We start from the raw sequence: 20,554 nt of genomic DNA, 5'->3' as shown, positions 1-20,554 counted from the left end.
TAATACCCTCCCTCCCCCCACTTTCCTCTTTGGAACTCCATTTTCCATCATATCCCCTCCCCATCTCAATCAGTCTCTTTTATTTTGATGTCATGATCTTTTCCTCCTCTTATGATGGTCTTATGTAGGTAATATCAGGCACTGTGAGGTGATGGAAATCCAGGGCATTTTATGTTTGGAGGGAGCACATTGTAAGGAGTCCTACCCTTCCTTTGGCTCTTACATTCTTTTTTTTTTTTTTTTTTTTTTGGTTTTTCAAGGTAGGGTCTCACTCTGGGTCATCAGGCTGACCTGGAATTCACTATGGAGTCTCAGGGTGGCCTCGAACTCACCGCGATCCTCCTACCTCTGCCTCCCAAGTGCTGGGATTAAAGGCGTGTGCCACCACGCCCAGCCTGGCTCTTACATTCTTTTCTGCCACCTCTTCCGCATTAAACCCTGAACCTTGGAAGGTGTGATCAAGATGTTACTCAGTACTCCAGTCCCTTCTTTCCAGCACCATGATATCTTCTGAGTTGTCCCAAGGTCACTGCCATCTGAAAAGAGAAGATTCTCTACCCAAAATGAGAGTAGCATTAATATAAGGGTATGAATAATATGATAAGTGCTTACTGGGCAGTTTGATAAGCACAGTATATACATTTATCCAGACATCAGCAGATGTTACACCCCTAGGGCTCATGATTATACTCCTGTTTTAAGTTTTCAGTATCAGGGATGTATTCCCTCCCATAGAGCAGGCCCCCAGTCTATTTAGAGGGTAGTTGGTTTCCACCACGATAGATGTACCACTTTTGCACCTGTTGGTTCATTTGGCCTGGCTGGCCAAATATAAGGCTTGCAGTGTCCACTGTTGGGTATCTTTACTGGTGATTTCTGTCTCTCCCATTGAATTGCATGCAGTGTGGATTTTTTTTTGGGGGGGGTATTTTTATTTGTTTATTTGAGAGTGACAGCGAGAGAAAGAGGCAGAGAGAGAGAGAGAATGGGCATGCCAGGGCTTCTGGCCACTGCAAACAAACTCCAGATGTGTACGCCCCTTTGTGCATCTGGCTAATGTGGGTCCTGGAGAATCGAGCCTCGAACCAGGGCCCTTAGGTTTCACAGGCAAGCGCTTAACCACTAAGCCATCTCTCCAGCCCACAGTGTGGCTTTTTCCAGCTTTCTGTCAGCTGGTCTACATGGAGGAGGTTTTCAGGTCAGCTCCAGCAGGGTTTCTCAGTGATCTTGCAACCCAAGTATGTGGAGTCTTCAGCAATGGGGTCTTACCATCTATTCCTGGCGGGAAACCAAAGACCTTGGCTATGGCCTGTAATGTTTTGGTGGCATCAGGGACCTCCCTGGCCAACGACTCATTCATTGGAAGGTATCCCATCCCTAGCACTGAAAGTTTTGTAGTAACAATCTAATGGCTCCTGTGTGTTCCATTGTCCAACAAGTAGATTTCTATATAACTTATTTATATCCTCTTAGATTTTGATTAGCCCTCGCTCTACCTTTCCTCACTCAATCTCTTTCCCCTGACCTCACTTAGGCCTTTTCACCCCCATTAATCTATTCTTCCTGCTTACATACATACAATACCATCCTAAGTACCTTCTCCCTCCCTTTCTAGGTTACTGGCCTGCGCTACTGAGTTTTTTTCCTGTCCACACAGAAGTCCAGTCATTTGTAGCTAGGATCCACATATGAGAGAGAACATGTGACGTTTGGCAGAGAAAGAGGGGGAGAGATTGAGAGAAGGGGCGTGCCAGGGCCTCCAGCCACTGCAAACAAACTCTAGACGCGTGGGTCCTGGGGAATTGAACCTGGGTTCTTTCCCTTTACAGACAAACACCTTAACTGCTCCAGCCCTATATATTATTTTATGTGTTAGATGTTTCATAATTTTATAAGAAAACAACTACTAAGACTGCGGACTGGAAGGGTACCTTTGGGTTAGAGCGATTCTGAAAGCATAGCAGCACACATGGGATTCTGCTACTAAAGGCGTAAACGTCTTCTTTCCGGAAGCTGGAGTTACCTCTGCATCACACCTTAGTAGGGCCAGAACTGTGGAGCAGTGTCAGTAAGGACAGCCCTGGATTTATTACCTACCTCCATTTTCTTGCTCTAAAACAGGAGCTGTAATAGTTGCCTCATGAGGTTTGTTGTAAAGGTTCAAGGGAGAATGGAGATAAAGTGTTGTGCACATACTCACACCATCAGATAACTCCCTGATGGTCCTGGGAAACCCCGGAGGTGCAGACTTGAGAGGGGGTGGAGGGAACTGTTTGCGTTCAGGGATGCCAGCAGGACGTAATGACCAACAAGCAATAGCCAGAGAAAAGCATTTACTTGAGCCAGTAAATTCTTGTAATTAACATCGGGGGTTGACAGCTGTATCACTATATCACAACTATATCAGTCCATGCCTGTGTTTGTTTTGTTTTGTTTTCCTTTCTTTCTTTCATTTTTTTCTTCTGATTTTAGTTCTGGGAAATTTGGTGCTTGTTTTATACCAGGACTGTGCAAGCAAAGTGATCTTACCCTATATGCGGCCCGGCCCGGGCTCCGGCTGTGGAAGGCTGACGTCCAGGGGACTGTTCAAGCTACATTCATCCTAAAGGACGTCTTTGCTGGGGGAGTCAAGCCCTTCGAACTGCACCCACGTCTGGAATCCTCCGACCGGGGAAGCTGCTCCCCTGAGAAGCACCTGGGGCTGGTTTCCTGCTTCTTCCAAGAAGGCTGGGTACTGAGTTGGAATGAGTACAGTATCTATGTTCTAGACACCATCAGCCAGGTGCGTGAGGGAATGGTGCCTGATTTGCTTCTCAGAGCTGGGGATGTTTGTCTGCAGCCTGCCCAGCCTCTGAACAGAGCTGCTGATTCTGAGGCAGGAAGTCCATCAACAGTGCAGCTGCCATTGGAGTTGCTCCTCCCTGCAACACCATGATTAGCAGCTTTGAAGCAGATTTTTTTTCTTTTTTCTTTTAATTTTTTAAAAATTTTTTATTTATTTATTTGAGAGCGACAGACACAGAGAGAAAGACAGATAGAGGGAGAGAGAGAGAATGGGCGGGCCAGGGCTTCCAGCCTCTGCAAACGAACTCCAGATGCGTGCGCCCCCTTTGTGCATCTGGCTAACGTGGGACCTGGGGAACCGAGCCTTGAACCGGGGTCTTTAGGCTTCACAGGCAAGCGCTTAACCGCTAAGCCATCTCTCCAGCCCTTCTTTTTGTTTTTTTGAGGTAGTGTTTCCATCTAGTCCAGGCTCACCTGGAATTTACTATTTAGTCTCAGGGTAGCCTTGAACTCACAGTGATCTCCTACCTCTGCCTCCTAAGTGCTGGAATTAAAGGCATAAACAGTTGTTTTTTTAAATGTTTATTTATTTATTTGAGAGAAAGAAAGAGATGCAGAAATAGGCAGGTAGAGAAAGAGAGAGAGAATGGGCACACCAGGGCCTCTAGCCACTGAAAACGAAATCCAGATGTGTGCACCCCCTTGTGCATGTGGATCCTGGGGAGTCGAACCTAGGTCCTTTGGCTTTGCAGGCAAGTGCCTTAACCACTAAGCCATCTCTCCAGCCCCAGTTTGTTTTTTGTTTGTTTCTTTATTTGAGAGAGAGAGAGAAAGAGGCAGATAGAGAACGGGTGCACCAGAGCCTCCCGCCACTACAAATGAACTTCAGACACATGCACCACCTTGTGCATCTGGTTAATGTGGGTCCTGGGAAATCGAACCTGGGTCCTTTGGCTTTGCAGGCAAGTGCCTTAACCACTAAGCTCTCTCTCCAGTCCAATTGTCAACTTTTAGAACCCATATCCTGTTCCTAGCTGTTTGGCAAGGCTATTGAAAATTAGCAGAGAACGTAGGCTCTCGGCCTTCTGCAGTGAACTAATCTCTGTGTGCACCCTTGGCTGAAAAGCAAGAGTTGTCTTAGGTGATGAGAGTCTTTGGTGGTGAGAACTCACATAGCTTACATCGTGCATTTCAGCTGGGGACCTCTCTCCCCTCTTCCTTCTTCCTTCTCCCATCTCATTCATTCAGAAGCCTGAGGGTAGACACACTTGTCTTTCACAGGAGAGCATACATTAGGGGGCACTTATCAGGTGACATATAATTCCTGCTCAGCCCAAGAGAGATGTGACATACAGAGGTTTTATCATGTGCTATGAGCTAGCTACTGAGAAGTCCTTGGCCTCTGAGTGCCACCATGCCCGGCTTACCAGGAATTCTTCTTGAAGAGGTAGCCTCCACATAATTATGCAGCTCCCTCAGTGAATAGGGATGGGTAAGGAAGCTAAGCATGCATGAGCCTTGAGGGGCAGGGCTGGGCTTTGGGCTAGCATGATCTGTGTTCATAGGTGACCACCAAGGCAGAGGTGACAGGCAAGCCTGGATGGCTGAGGTCCCTGCCTTGCTGAGGAGCATGGGCTGCATGTCACAAGGAGTGAGAACCACAAACCCTGGGGCTGAGAGTGGCTCGAGTGGGAAAGACCATTAGGTCACCTACCTAAAGTCACTCGACTCCAAGTCCCATGTCAGGTTCCACCCAGCTGTTGGTTGAATTACTCCTCAGTTTTCAGGGAGGCAACAAAGTACAACAATCATTGGAATTATTAGTATATTCTTTTTTACTTTTTTTCTTTTCAAGGTAAGGTCTCCCTCTAGACCAGGCTGACCTAGAGTTCACTATGTAGTCTCAGGGTGGCCTTGAACTCACGGCGATCTTCCTACCTCTGCCTCCCGAGTGCTGGGATTAAAGGTGTGTGCCACCATGCCCGGCTGAATTATTAATATTCTAGTACGTGCTTTTTAATGCTTTGAGCTATTACTATTGCCTGGTTTTATGATTTTATTCATGTATTGCTTGTGTGTGTGTGTGTGTTTGTTTTGATAGGCCACAGTTGCTGGGTTGGAAGGTCCTGGTGATATTGTGTCTGTTTCCTGCACAGAAAATGAAATATTTTTCTTAAAGGGAGATAGAAACATTATAAGGATCTCAAGCCAACCTGAAGGACTCACATCAATAGGTTTGTATTCATTACAGAGTGTGCTATCTGTATATGATATGAGTATTACTGCATCATCCCTAATTTATTTTTTATTTTTTGTTTTTTCTCACTCTAGTCCAGACTGACCTAGAATTCAATTCACTATTAGCTTCTCAGGGTGGCCTCAAGCTCATGGCAATCCTCCTACCTCTGCCTCCAGTGTGCTGGATTTTAAAGGTGTGTGCCATCAGGCCTGGGCTAAAAATTATTTAAAAATTTTTTTTCTTTTCTTTTTTTCTTTTTTTTTTTTTTAATTTGATTTCATTTATTTATTTATTTGCAAGCAGAGAGACTGAGGGGGAGAGAGGAAACAGAGTGAATGGGTGTACCAGGGCCTCTACTGCAAACAAACTCCAGATGCTTGCACCCTCTTGTGCATCTGGCTTACATGGGTACTGGGGAACTGAACCTGGGTCCTTTGGCTTCGTAGGCAAACACTTTAAACACTAAGCCATCTCTCCAGCCCCTGTTTTTGTTTTTTTGAGGTAAGGTCTCATCCTAGCCCAGGCTGACCTGGAATTTACTCTGTAGTCTCAGGGTGGCCTCAAACTCAGTGATCCTCCTACCTCTGCCTCCTGAATACTGGGATTGAAGGCATATACCACTATGCTTGGCTGACTGACTCCCCCCCCCCTTTTTTTTTTGGTTTTTCAAGGTAGGGTTTCACTCCAGTCCAGGCTGACCTGTAATGCACTATGTAGTCTCGGGGTGGCCTGGAACTCAGTGTTGGGATTAAAGCACCCACCACACCCAGTTGTTTATTTTTTTCTTTTAATTTATTTACTTATTTGACAGAGAGAGAGAGAGAGAATGGGCATGCCAGGGCCTGTAGCCACTGCAAACAAACTCCAGGTGCTTGCGGCACCTCGTGAATCTGATTTATGGGGGTCCTGGGGAATCGAACCTGGGTCCTTTGGTTATGTAGACAAGCGCCTTAATTGCTAAGCCATCCCTCCAGACCCCCCCCTTTTTTTTTTCTTTTTTGAATGTCCGGCTGTTTTTGTTTTTGTTTCTTTGTTTTTCAAGGTAGGGTCTTACTGTAGCCCAGGCTGATCTGGGTAGTCCCAGACTGGACTTTAATTCACAGTGTAATCCTTCTTCCTCTGCCTACCAAATGCTGGGATTAAAGGCATGTGCCACCACATTTAGCTTAACACCCCTTCCCGCCCTTTTTTTTGTTTTGTTTTCTGTTTTGTCTTGTTTTTCGAGGTCGGGTTTTCACTAGCTCAGGCCAACCTAGAATTCACTATGTAGTCTCAGGGTGGCCTCAAACTCGAGGTAATCCTTCTACCTCTGCCTCCTGAGTGCTGGGATTAAAGTCATGAGCCACCTCGCCCTGCTTTAACCCCTTTTTTTATGAAAACACATTTTATAAAGAATAGTAATTTTGGGGCTGGAGAGATGGCTTAGCGGTTAAGCGCTTGCCTGTGAAGCCTAAGGACCCCGGTTTGAGGCTCGGTTCCCCAGGTCCCACGTTAGCCAGATGCACAAGGGGGCACACGCGTCTGGAGTTCTTTTGCAGAGGCTGGAAGCCCTGGCGTGCCCATTCTCTCTCTCTCCCTCTATCTGTCTTTCTCTCTGTGTCTGTTGCTCTCAAATAAATTAATTAATTTTAAAAAAAGGAATAGTAATTTGGGGAGGTAATATGATGGAGAATGGAATTTCAAAGGAGAAAGTGGGGGGGAGGGAGGGAATTAACATGGGATTTTTTTTATAATCATGGAAAATGCTAATAAAAATTATAAAAAAAAGAATGGTAATTTGGAGAAGCGCTTTTTTATTTAGTGGTATTTTCAAAAGATAACTACATTAAATTATTTTACTGGTTTTGATTATATTAGTTTCCTGGAAAACTGAAGCCAAGTGGAATCTAATATGGGTTCGAGTTTGGGGGAATTTGAAATGCTTGGTTTTATCCTTGGGTACTGTGTGATGGGTGGCTGGCGTTCAGGACCAGCAAATCAAGTAAGTGCACATTGGACACCCCTGGGAGAACTAGTAGTTAACATCCAGCTCTTTTTTCTTAGTGAGAGATGGTCTGGAGATGACAGGGTGTTTGGAGCAAGTCCAGGGGCAGCGTCCGGAGAAGCCACTGGGGGCCACTGTTGCTGAGATGCGGCTGCGAGGCTCCTCTGTAGCCAGTTCTGTGGCCAGTGAGCCACGGAGCAGGAGCAGCTCTCTTGCTTCCACCGACAGCGGCTCTGGGCTGCTGCTGCCTGGGCTCCAGGCCCCTCCTGAGTTGGGCCAGAGCAGCCAACCCTCCTCGCAGAGGTTCAGTGTCATCAGCTCAGAAGACTTTGACCAGGAGCTTGTTGTGAAACCTATCAAAGTGAAGAAGAGGAGGAGGAGGAAAAGGACAGGTACCATCACAAATACATCTCCACTCGTGTGGTGTGTTGCTCTGAGGCAGTTTGCCAGACACTCTGGGAAGGTGCACCCATGCCCAGGGGGAATGTTGCTTCTCACTGAGTAGGTGCTTGCCTGCTCAGGGAATAGTCCAGGTCTTCAAGCCAAATGCACTCCTCCCCAGAGGAGGGTCACTGTGAAATATCCTATACATTAACAGTGACCATGTACATGTAAAGCATGTGTGTAAAGCTTGGGTGTGCCTGTGCCCTGTTTAAAGGATCTAGGTTTTGTTCTTTCTTTGTTTTGTTTTGTTTTGTTTTGTTTCTTCTTTTTCCCAAGGAGGGTCTCACTGTAGCCCAGGCTGACCTGGAACTCACTCTGTCCACCCAGACTGGCCTTCTGGTACAGTACCTACCTCAGCCTCTCTGCTGAGTGTTGGGTTTAAAGGCTTGCAGGCACTTTTTTGGTTTTTGAGGTTGGTTCTCTAGGACAGCCTGTCCTGGAATTCACTATGTAGTCTCAGGGTAGCCTCCAACTCACTGTGATCCTCCTACCTCTGCCTCCTGAGAGCTGGGTTAAAGTGCATGCCACCTTCTTGTTCTTTTTAATATTTAAGTTAAGGCAATGGTTTATCTAATCTATGTATGCCATTTACTAAACCAGAAATTCCATAAATATGGGTGGAACAGTCATGGAAATAGGAAGAATTTTTACATTTTGTACTCAATTTAACATTAAAGTTTTTTAAGCTCTTTACTCCTTGGTGCCTATTGAGGCTCTGTATAAAGGTATAGTATTAAAAGGAAATGTTATTAGATTGCCAAGCATTTTAATAATTTTGAAGAATTGACTTGTGGTCTAGTTTCCACCCCACTTTCTTGGTACCAGATCACTACAGTGGCTTCTTTTAAAAAAAAAAAAAATGTTTGTTTATTTATTAGAGATGGCGGGTGGGAGGGTGCCCAGAGAACGGGCACACCGGGGCCTCTAGCCACTGCAAATGAACTCCAGACACATGTGCCACTGTGTGTATCTGGCTTACCTGGGACCTGGAGGATTGAACCTGAGTCCTTAGGCTTCACAGACATGCGCCTTAACCATTAAGCCATCTCTTCAGCCCCAGTGGCTTCTTTATGAGACAGGCCTCACTGTCTAGCTGAGGCTGGCCTGGAACTCACCATTTACCCTGGGCTGGTCTTCAACTCAATTCTGTCTCTACTTGCTAAGTAATAGAATTACACGGGTGCACTACCATGCCCAGTTTAAGAGGTTCATTCTTTTAAAAAAAAAATATTTATTTATTTATTTGAGAGAGAGAATGGGCACACCAGGGCCTCTAGCCACTGCAAACGAACTCCAGATGCATGATACACCACTTTGTGCATCTGGCTTTACATGGGTACTGAGGAATCAAACTCTGGGCCTTAGGCTTTGGCTTTGCAGGCAAGCACCTTAACCGCCAAGCCATCTCTACAGCCCGAGAGCTTCATTCTTAATCAGCTAAGTATGGTTCATTAAAAGTTTTTTTCTCAGCTGGGCATGGTGGCACATGCCTTTAATTCCAGCACTTGGGAGGCAGAGGTAGGAGAGTTGCCTTGAATTTGAGGCCACCCTGAGAGTGTATAGTGACTTCCAAGTCACTATACTTGGGCTAGAGCAAGACTCTAAAAAAAAATAAAATAAAATAAAAAAAGTTTTACATACTCCTGATAGTCACGTAGATTGCTGCCTTCTTCTGTGCTCTCGTTTCACATCAGAAGCTGGAAGCAGGAACACCTGCCACAGTTCCCTCGAATCAACTCCCTGCTCGGAGTTCCCTGGTGACAGTCCCCAGTCCTTGAACACAGACCTGCTGTCCGTGGCCTCAAGTGCTCTGGGCAGTAGTATGGATCAGTTGAGCACAGAGTCTCCAGACCAGGAAAGCAACCTCAGTGGTGAGGTGAACGGTATCTTGCAGGACAGTAATGATCCTGAAACCTTCAGTGTCCTGGAGGTGTCTGAGTCTACGCCTGACTTACTAGGTGAAGAAAATGACGCCAGACCTGACAATTCCCAATGTGACCACATGGGTGAGATGGAGCCACTCCATGGAGTGTTGAGTTTACCCTTACTCCCAGGGGGAGATGGGGAAGGTGGTAACATCTCAGGACTTGAAGAGGCTGGTCTTGCAGATGCTGCAGCCACCCACCCACGGTTATCCTTGGCAGGACAGAAGAGCTCTGCTGAGTCACATGAGGTAGACGAAACAGAGCCTGATGACCCGCAAAGCACTTTCTCTGAAGCCACCCTCCTGGACTCACTCATGGTGCCTTCCTGCCTTAGCTGGCTGCCTGGGACCCAAGGTGATGAGAGCAATGCTGAGCAGGCCAGCAAAGAGCAGGGCATTCTAACCTCCAGAGAGGCCCCCGACTGCCTGCACTCAAATCCCCAGCATGTGGTCACTGACAGCAACAGAGGCCAGAAGGAAGTGTACACTCCTGCATGTGAGATGGATAATTTGGGAAGACAGTTAACTCTGGCCTCTGCCTTGGTGGTCAGCACCCATGGTCCCTGGCTGGAGCAGCCTTCCCAGGATAAGGTAGCAACATCCAGTGATGAGGAGGACATCTATGCCCATGGGCTCCCATCTTCATCCTCCGAGACAAGTGTGACAGAGCTTGGAGCTGGTCGCTCTCTGCAGGATCTGAGCCAGCCAGGTGCTGATGACCCCATGCTATTCAAGTCAGATCAGGTTTGTGGTTTTTTTGTTTGTTTGTTTGTTTCTGTTTTTGTTTCTTAAGGTAGGGTTTTACTCTAGCCCAGGCTGACTTGGAATTCACTATGTAGTCTCACGGTGGCCTCAAACTCATGGCAATCTTACTACCTTTGCCTCCCAAGTGCTGGGATTAAGGGCATGGACCAACCATGCCCTGCTCTTATTATTCATTTTGATCCAGCAAGGCCAGGCCTGTGTGGGCACTTAAGGCTATCATGGGGCCATCAGAGGCCCACTGGGTGGAGGACTGTTGTGTTCTTTGGGCAGGTAGTCCTGCTCTTCTCCACAGCCTGATGCCTGCAAGGAGCCCAGTGAGAATGAGGGGCTTTTCAAAATGATCTCCTCAGCCTCCAAACAGTGACCCCAGGACTCCCTGCTTAGCATGTAGAGCCAGGCGTGGGGTACCTAGTTTCCTATCAGTACACCAGCCTATGTAATTCATAGTTCCTGATTATTTTATCAAAGGTGAGGTGAAGTACTTATTTTCCTAAGCAAGTTATTATTATTAGATGTATCTGTTTTGAACTAACATGTATAACAATATTCCTAAGTAACTGAATGTGGATGTGGGTCATGGTTGTACACTTGCAGCCCTGTGTGTTTCCCCAAGCTGCCAGTGTGTTCTCCAGTCTGAGTGTGGCATTTATCAGCTCTCACCTTCACAGGGACTGTACAAGCACCTCACAAGGTTTTCTAAGTCACTTCTTTAAGCCACAGGTATTCTTCTCCCTACTTGCAGAAGAGGAAACTGAGTTAAATGACTTATACAAGGACACACTGTAACTGAAGGGCAGAGTGGCCCACAATTCTCACCCATCCTCTTTGCTGTCTTATTTGGAAAATGAAATGTACTTCTTGTTTGGAGACATTACCACAAGTTGGACCCTTCATCCATCTTCCTGCTTTCATGTTCAACCCATTCATTCCTGAATAACACCCTTGCCTGATAGACTGTGTTTGTGCTGGGGACACCACAGTGCAGATGGCAGCCAGTTGTGGAACCCAGATGCATGCCCAGATTGTCAGTTGATTGAGACTCAGGCAAGGGTGGTGGGCAAGAACAGGACTGTGGGAAGCTGCAGTGTGGTAGCACACGATGCAGAGTGTTACCCAGGCAGGTCAAGCTTGGAGTGGGTGTTGTGACTCTAGCCAGAAGCTAAGGGAAGCCCTCCTGTATGGAGAATGAGTCGGGCTCTTGCAGGTCCCCCTTGCTAAACTGTGTGTGTGTGTGTGTTTTAGAGGGCAGGGGCTAGGGGAATAGGCTTGCTATAGTGAGCACAGTCAGATGAAGAGGTGGGTACTATTCTCTTTCAAACACTTAACCTTCACATTGGCTATTTGTACAAGTATTTCAATTTCCTTTGCAGTTTTAGAAATTGTTAAAATGGGCCGGGCGTGGTGGCGCACGCCTTTAATCCCAGCACTCGGGAGGCAGAGGTAGGAGGATTGCCGTGAGTTCGAGGCCACCCTGAGACTCCATAGTGAATTCCAGGTCAGCCTGGGCTAGAGTGAGACCCTATCTCGAAAAACAAAAAAACAAAAAAAAAAAAAAAGAAATTGTTAAAATGTAAAGACTTTTTTAGCTTTGACTTTTAAAACAATTCTCCTAGCAACAAAGCATTAGTGTACAAAATTCAATCTCAGCCAAGCTTCCCCCAGCCGTTCCCCATACAGCATGCCATGTGTCCAAGGGTTGAAGCAGTGCTTCAGAAACTATGAAAGAAAAGCCACAGCTGGGGGCTGGGGAGATGACTCAGCCATTTAAGGTGCTTGCATATATATTTTTTTGTTTGTTTGTTTTTTGTTTTTTTGAGGTAGGGTCTTACTCTGGCCCAGACTGAGCTGGGATTCACCCTATAGTCTCGGGCTAGCTCGAACTCATGGTGATCCTCCTTCCTCTGCCTCCCGAGTACTGGGATTAAAGGTGTGCACACCATGCTTGGCTTAAAAAAAAAAAAAAAAAGACCATGGAGCCTGGCATGGTGGTGCACACCTTTAATCCCAGTACTCGGGAGGCAGAGGAAGGAGGATCACCATGAGTAAGTCCCTACCTCGAAGAACTGGAAAAAAAAAAAAAAAGACGGTGGTGGTACAGCTCCCATAGTGTCCCTGTGATGACTGGCCATGCAAAAAATTGATTTGCACGTGAGTTTTGATCACACTTCCTTGGGAGGTGTGAGGTATGCAGAGAATAAAGCCAGGCCCCTTTTGCTGTGATGCGATGCTTAAACATTACTTAGGAAGTATGTGATCCTGGAGTATAATAGGGTCTGCTAGGGGTGCCACAACTATTTGAGAACATTTCTGAGTGGATCCAAGAAGAGCAGGGTGAATCCTCACAAGGCTGTTCAAGAATCCTTTCAGCTGGGTCACTTTAACATTCTGTACACCCTTCTTGTCAATAACAGTATGACAAATGCATCTATGTCCCATACCACAGAACTCACTGTCCTCTGTCCTTATTAGTTTGCAGAGAGCTGGATGGGCTACTCAGGTCCTGGCTATGGCATCCTCAGCTTGGCGGTCTCTGAAAAGTATATCTGGTGCCTGGACTACAAAGGCGGCCTGTTCTGCAGTGCGCTGCCAGGTGCAGGACTGCACTGGCAGAGATTTGAAGATGCTGTCCAGCAGGTGGCGGTCTCTCCTTCAGGTTCGCCTCTGGCTCCCAGTCCCCAGCCCCTCACCCTCACCTGCTGCTGCCCTGCAGCAGCCCTCCATCCCATGCCAGCAAATCGGCCTTCCTGCAGTGACCTGGAATTCCTCCCTTTGGTATCAGTTAGCATAATGGGTGTTTATCATATTCGTTTGAATTTTTTATAATATTTTTATTTATTAAGTTGAGAGAGAGAGATATAGAAATAGGCAGGTAGAGAAGAGAGAGAATGGGCGTGCCAGGGCCTCCAGCCTCTGCAAACAAACTCCAGATGTGTGTGCCACCTTTGTGTATCTGGTTTACGTGGGTACTGGGGATTCCAGCCTCGAACTGGGGTCCTTAGGCTTCACAGGCAAGCGCTTAACCACTAAACCATCTCTCCAGCCCTGAACTTGCTTTTGTAAAGCACACAGCTAATTTGAATTTTGAGGGTGTCTTCAGTCATAGTAACATAATAAGTCCATGTAAAAATAACCTGGATTTCTGTTAATTTTACTGTAAGCAAACCAATGAAGACAGGTGTGATTGTTGCATGTTCTCCAATTATTTGACTTCCTCTTTAAAAACACTTTTAGCAGGCTGGAGAGATGGCTTAGCAGTTAAGCGCTTGCCATTGAAGCATAAGGACCCCGGTTTGAGGCTTGATTCCCCAGGACTCATTAGTCAGATGCACAGGTGGGCACACACATCAGGAGTTCTTTTGCAGTGGCTGGAGGACCTGACGTGCCCATTCTCTTCTCTCTCTGTCTGCCTCTTTCTCTCTGTTGCTCTCAAATAAGTGAACAAAAAAAAAATTCTTCTAGCCAGGTGTGGTGGCACATGCCTTTAATCCCAGCACTCAGGAGGCAGAGGTAGGAGGATTGCCATGACTTCGAGGCCACCCTGAGATTACATAGTGAATTCCAGGTCAGCCCGGGCTAGAGCAAGACCCTACCTCAAAAAAATAAATAAATAATTTACGAGCTGGAAAGATGGCTTAGTGGTTAAGCACTTGCCTGTGAAGCCTAAGGACCCCAGTTCGAGGCTCGATTCCCTAGTACCCACATAAGTCAGATGCACAAGGTGGCGCATGTATCTAGAGTTCATTTGCAGTGGCTGGAGGCCCTGGTATGCCCATTCTCCCCCCCCTTTCTCTCTGTTGCTCTCAAATAAATAAATAAAAATAAACAAAAAAATTAATTTAGGGTTGGGGATATAGCTCATTGCAACTTCTATCCCCATTACTACAAAAAGAAGAAAAAAGGGCTGAAGGGATTGCTTAGTGGTTAAGGCGTTTGCCTGCAAAGCCAAAGGACCCAAGTTCGACTCTCCAGGACCCACGTTAGCCAGATGCACAAGGGGGCTCATGTGTCTGGAGTTTGTATCAGTGGCTGGAGGCCCTGGTGCCCCCATTCTCTCCTTCATTCTCTTTCTGTGTCAAATACGTAAATAAATTAAAATTTAAAAAGAAGAAGAAAGTTCTTGAAAAATCCAGACATGGTGGTGCACACCTTTAATCCCAGCACTTGGGAGGCAGAAGTAGGAGGATCGCTGTGAGTTCAAAGCCACCCTGAGACTATATAGTGAATTACAGATCAGCCTGGGCTAGAGTGAAATGCTACCTTGCAAAAGAAAAAAAGTTCTTGAACTATTACTTTGTTGGGTTGTTTTCTTCACTCCTGCTACTTGCTTGAAAACTATTTTTCCTTGGAGACTAGCTGAGATAATAGACCACTCCATTAGCTGGTATCATATAAATGCGTCGTCATTGTCGTCATTTTTTTTCCTCCCTGTTTCTGTCATTTACTTTTGGATTCATTTTCCTGGACAATTTAAAAACTTTGATTTTCTGCTGACTTTATTAATCAGTTTGTATTTTCCCAGCTGTCTCCTGGTTGCATTCTATTTCTGCAAGATAATTGTTCTCAGCTGAGACATCTTCTGAGCCCACATCCTTACATCCCTTACCACCTTCACCTGTTTCTCAGAATTCCTCTCTGATGCATCACTTCCACTTCCCTGGCCCGCGAGTGGTCTAAGTCTTCGGAGGACAGGATTCTGGCAATATTTGTGCCTCACAACATCTGTGAGCACCCTTACACAGCTGTCACTACTCCTCTTCCTCATGAAGAGTGCCTGTGTCTTCCCAGCTCCTTCCCTGTATTGTTGGTGGATTTCTTCTCACCTCTAGCTCTGGGAGGTGGAGATGACCCCGTTTTACACTGGAGGAAAAACAAAGTTTAGACACATTCAGGAACATGATACCAAAGACACAGCTGATGGGGTGACCAAGGGTTCAGACTTGGGCATAGTGGCCTCTTTCCTCAGTTGCAGTAGAAGCAACAGGATGTATTTTAGAAGCCTGCCCCTTAGAGTGCCCTGAATGAAGGCTTTTGTGTAGGTAATTTTAACATTTATTGAAAAGTGAATAGAATTTTTATTCCCACAGGGGCTCTTCTCTGGAAGATTGAACAGAAATCTAACCGCGCTTTTGCTTGTGGCAAAGTCACCATCAAGGGGAAGCGACATTGGTATGAAGCTCTGCCCCAGGCCGTATTTGTGGCCCTGAGTGATGACACAGCCTGGATCATCAGGACCAATGGAGACTTGTACCTGCAGACAGGTAGCCAATGGCTGTGTAGTGTCCTTGCTCTTGCTGCACAATTATGCTGTCCATGGGCTTAGAGCAGCCATATATTCAGAGCCTCAAGACCAGTTTAAGTGAAAAAAAAAAAACACTTGTAGAGCAGCTGGGCGTGGTGGTGCATGCCTTTAACCCCAGCACTTGGGAGGCAGAGGTAGGAGGACCACCGTGAGTGCAGGGCCACCCTGACACTATATAGTGAATTCCAGGTCAGCCTGGGCTAGGATGAGACCGTACCTCGAAAAATCAAGAAAAAAAATTACTAGCAATTTCCTGCAACTATGACAGATTTAGAGCAACAAGTAATGGAGTGTTTGCAGTAGGTACAAAACCAGGATTTTACTCTCTTACAGCTAACAGTTGTCTAGCCTATATCCTACAATACCCAACCTTAAGAGGAAAGAGTAGACATGACATTATTACTGTCATTTCCCCCTTGAAGCCTAAATGGTTGGATGTTTTCTAGGCTAAAACCTATTCCTATATGCTTACTTACATGTAGGCCAGGGAAAAACAACAAGAAGAAATTTACTATAAAGAGCAGTTCGGCTGTCCTAGGAAACTGCCCTTAGGGAGACCTTTAGCCACTAGAAGTGGCGCAGTGGGACTTGTTGATTAAAAGTAACCTGTGATGAGCCAGTGTTTGTGTTCTGTCAGCACAGTGGAAAATGGCTGTCCAACCGAAGTGTGATCCATCAGGCCTTGGAAGGAATGGTAGGCAGGAGTTCTTTTTTTTTTTAAATTTATTTATTTATTTATTTGAGAGCGACAGACACAGAGAGAAAGACAGAGGGAGAAAGAGAGAATGGGCGCGCCAGGGCTTCCAGCCTCTGCAAACGAACTCCAGACGCGTGCGCCCCCTTGTGCATCTGGCTAACGTGGGACCTGGGGAACTGAGCCTTGAACCGGGGTCCTTAGGCTTCACAGGCAAGTGCTTAACCGCTAAGCCATCTCTCCAGCCCCAGGAGTTCTTTTTGAGATGTCAAGAGGCCATATTGGAATAATAACAAGAATCAATCTTACAATCACTTAATAATAGAGATTCTAACATGGGATATTATGGAAGTTGTCAAATTAAAAGTTAAAAAAATTATAGAGATTCTAAGAGTATGATTAATCTCCAGTGTGAACTATCAGCTGGGGATGTTTTTTTTGGCATGGAAAGCTTGTGCTTCTCTGACTCTACCTCAGTTTTGGAGAAGTCTTGTGCCCTCGTGGGCTGCCTGTCTGCTTCATGACCATGTGCTGGCCTTGGCCTCCAGTCTGGTTCCTATGTCTTCTTTTAAATTGCTCTGACAAGGCATGTGAACATCTAGCTTCTATATTATTTAGATTGAGGACATTGTGGGTACTTTGGACCTGGAGTGAGGAGCAGGTGACCTAACCATGGTGCCAGAGTGCTCACCAGGGCAGAGGGCTCAGATGGGCCCGACCCCATCCAGACCTGATGGATTTGTCTGGGGTTGGCAGGGATTTGCAGTTCCATAGGTGAAGTCCCACCTAGTTGCCTGTACATTTGATGTCTATGATTCCAAAACTAAGACCTGATAGCAGGCTGACTGGGAACATGGTGTTTAGGTGATAGGTGTTCTGCCAACTCCCTCAGGAGTTGCCTTTTAATTCATTTAGACACATTACTGACAGGCCTCCAGGAAACAAGGGGAATAGCCCTAGACTCTAGCCTTCCACAGCCTCACAGTATGATGAGACAGATTGCATCTGGTACATTGAGGGTTTGTACAGTAGCAGTAGAACCCCTCCCTGATGAAAATGAGAGATGGGAGTGAATCTATCTGAACTACTGCAGCAGATGAGGCCCAAGAAGCAGACTTGCTGGCTAAAGGGTGGCCCTGCATGCTCTTGGCCTAACTTTTTTCTTTCAGAATTTCTTTTTTTCTTAAATTTTTAAATTAAATTAAAATTTATTTATCTGAGAGCGAGGAAGAGGCAGAGAGAGAGAATGGGCAAGCCAGGGTCTCCAGCCACTGCAAATAAACTCCAGATGTCTGTGCCCCCTTGTGCATCTGGCTTACTTGGGTTCTGGGGAATTGAACCAGGGTCCTTAGGCTTCACAGGCAAATGCCTTAACCACTAAGCCATTTCCCCAGCCCCAGAATTTCTTTTTTTTTTTTTTAATTTTTTTTCATTTGTATGTATTTATTTGAGAGCAGCAGAGAGAGAAAGAGACAGAGAGAGAGAGATTGAGAATGAATGGGCGCACCAGGGCCTCCAGCCACTGCAAACGAACTCCAGATGTGTGCACCCTTTGTGCATCTGGCTAACGTGGGTCCTGGGGAATGAGCCTCGAACCGGTATCCTTAGGCTTCACAGGCAAGCGCTTAAACGCTAAGCCATCTCTCCAGCCTCCAGAGTTTAATTTAATTTATTTTATTTATTTGAGAGCGACAGACAGAGGGAGAAAGAGGCAGAGAGAGACAGAGAGAATGGGTTCACCAGGGCCTCAAGCCACTGCAAACAAACTCCAGATGCGTGCGCCCCCTTGTTCATCTGGCTAACGTGGGTCCTGGGGAATCGAGCCTCGAACCAGGGTCCTTAGGCTTCACAGGCAGCGTTTAACCGCTAAGCCATCTGTCTAGCCCCCAGAATTTAAGTTACTTTGGGACATGAGAATTCTGAATTGTATTCCTTTCATTTTCAAATTATGTCTAAAGCTACTACAGACAGATGCCACACTGAACATACTTTACCTTTTTATAAATATTTCACTTATTTATTTACTCTAGAGAGACAGACTGAGAATGAGCATGTCAAGGCCTCTAGCCACTGCAGATGAACTCCAGCTACATGTACCACCTTGTACATCTATCTTACATGGGTACTGGGGAATCAAACCTGGGTCTTTAGGCTTTGTAGGCAAGCACCTTAACCACTAGGCCATCTCTCCAGCCCTACTTTACCTTTGTTGGTGGTGGTGGTGAAATCTTAGAAAAGACATTCATGAGCCAGGCGTGGTAGTGCACGCCTTAATCCCAGCACTCGGGTGGCAGAGGTAGGATGATCGCCATGAGTTTGAGGCCATCCTGAGACTGCATAGTGAATTCCAGGTCAGCCTGGACTAGAGTGTGACCCTACCTTGAAAACAAAACAAAACAAAAAAGGCATTCATGGGGCTGGAGAAATGGTTTAGCAGTTAAGGTACTTGCCTGCAAAGCCAAAGGACCTAGGTCAATTCCCCAGGACCCATATAAGCCAGATGCACAAGGAGGCCCATGCATCTGGAGTTTGTTTACAGAGGCTGAAGGCCCTGGAATGCCCATTCTCTCCTTCTCTCCCTCCTTCTCTCTCAAATAAATAAATTATTTTAAAGACATTCATGAAAACAAAGTACCAAAAAAAAAAAAAAAAGGCAAGACTGGAGAGATTATGCAGTGGTTAAAGGCACTTGACTGAAAAGCCTGATGACTTGGGTTCAATTCCCTATTACACTCATAAAACCAGATTCATAAGGTGGCCCATGTGTCTGGAGTTAATTTGCAGCAGGAGGAGGGCCTGGTGTGCTCAGTTTCTCTCTGTTTTTCTTTCTTTACAAATACATAAATAAATAAATAAATATATATATATATATATATATATATATATATATATATATATATATATATATACATACATATATACATACATACATACACACACACATACACATACACATATATACATACATATACATACATACATACATACATATAAAGAGGTGCCAGATGTGGTAGCACACACCTTTAGTCCCAGCACTCAGGAGACAGGTAGGAGGATCACTATGAGTTTGAGTCCAGCCTATGAATATGGAGTGAGAGCTGGGTCAGCCTGGGCTAGACTGAGACCCCACCTCAAAATAAAGAAAATAGAAGAAATAAGGAGAGAGACAGAGAGAGAAGTGAGGGAAGGAGGGAGGGAGGACACAATAAGACAACCCAGGTCAGAAAGTGTGAAGTGACAGTGAGCCTCTGAGGCTCCTCCCCTCTCTCTAACAGGTCTCAGCGTGGATCGCCCCTGCGCCCGAGCCGTGAAGGTCGACTGTCCATACCCATTATCCCAGATCACAGCACGAAACAGCGTGGTGTGGGCACTAACGGAACAGAGGGCCCTCTTGTACCGGGAGGGTGTGAGCAGCTTCTGTCCTGAAGGGGAGCAGTGGAAGTGTGACATTGTCAGGTATGGGCCTGAGGGTCATCATGCTTTTCCCCACCAGGCCTCTGTGTGAGCCTCTGTGGGGGAAGCCAGTGCCTGCAAGTCCTTTGGTGGTCAAGTTCTTATGTGTTATCACAGCCAGCTTTGGCAGCCTGATCTTGGACACTCTGTGCCCATCTCTGCCAGGATCATCTTTCAGATGTCAGATTACAGCTTACTTTAATACTCTTCTTCCCCCCCCCCCCAAGGTAAGTTCTTTCTTTAGCCAGGCTGACCTGAAATTTACTATGTAGTCTCAGGCTGGCTTTACACAACGATTTTTCTACCTCAGCCTCCTGATTTCTGGGATTAAAGGTGTGCCCAGCTAGAGCTCACTTTAAAGTATACGCTGTCCTTTTATGGCCCTGAACGTCATATAGTCACCAGTTCTTATGGTCTGTATGTAGGGCTGCTGCTGCTAAGGGATAGAGCTCCAGGCACCGGTCTGCGTTTCACCCTAGTTAACTGAAATTGTTCTCAACAGCTAGTCCTTAGTCAGCTCAGAACAAAATGGTGTTAGCTTAGATTTAGCCAGCCAGTAAACCTTCAGTGAAGTCAGGACTCTGGAGCCTGTGTGTGCCACGATGACCAGGAGTCAGCCCTGTCATGGCTGCTGCAGAGCAGCAGGCGGGCCACCGGTGTGAAGGGTCCTAAGGAAGACAGGAATGCATAGCTCAACGGAGGAGGAACACTGGTTGCAGTTCATGGGGAGGCAGCGTGCCAAGAGGAGCCTCAGCTGAGCCTCCATACTTCCAGGACAGTCCCAGGTGGAGGGGGTAAGGCAGATCTATCTGAGGTGAGCTGCACACCACACAGACATGTGCAGAAGGTGGGAGAGGAAACGGAGCGGAGGGAGGTGTTTATGTGCACTATGTGCCTTTTGACTCTAGGGGTTTTCTCCTTTGAGTTTTTGTACTATTCTGGGCCTTCAGTATGTCTTTGAGAAGAAG

The 20,554-nt window shown here is 46.2% G+C and overlaps 1 protein-coding gene across 4 annotated transcripts in view; it reads left to right on the top strand.

The window, feature by feature from the left end:
- Positions 1 to 20,554, top strand: part of Tecpr2 (tectonin beta-propeller repeat containing 2) — an 85,007-nt gene that overhangs the window by 37,256 nt on the left and 27,197 nt on the right. For all 4 annotated transcript variants that reach the window (XM_045155165.1, XM_045155167.1, XM_045155164.1 and 1 more), the window contains exons 7-13: positions 2,473 to 2,782; positions 4,886 to 5,018; positions 7,067 to 7,399; positions 9,146 to 10,119; positions 12,610 to 12,793; positions 15,225 to 15,398; positions 19,409 to 19,589. In XM_045155165.1, the coding sequence (XP_045011100.1) occupies positions 2,473 to 2,782; positions 4,886 to 5,018; positions 7,067 to 7,399; positions 9,146 to 10,119; positions 12,610 to 12,793; positions 15,225 to 15,398; positions 19,409 to 19,589 (2,289 nt within the window). The remainder of the gene's footprint in view (positions 1 to 2,472; positions 2,783 to 4,885; positions 5,019 to 7,066; positions 7,400 to 9,145; positions 10,120 to 12,609; positions 12,794 to 15,224; positions 15,399 to 19,408; positions 19,590 to 20,554) is intronic.

The sequence above is a fragment of the Jaculus jaculus genome, chromosome 7 (genome assembly GCF_020740685.1).
Source record: "Jaculus jaculus isolate mJacJac1 chromosome 7, mJacJac1.mat.Y.cur, whole genome shotgun sequence".
Lineage (NCBI taxonomy): Eukaryota > Metazoa > Chordata > Mammalia > Rodentia > Dipodidae > Jaculus > Jaculus jaculus.
This window is presented reverse-complemented; position numbering and strand designations above follow the sequence as displayed.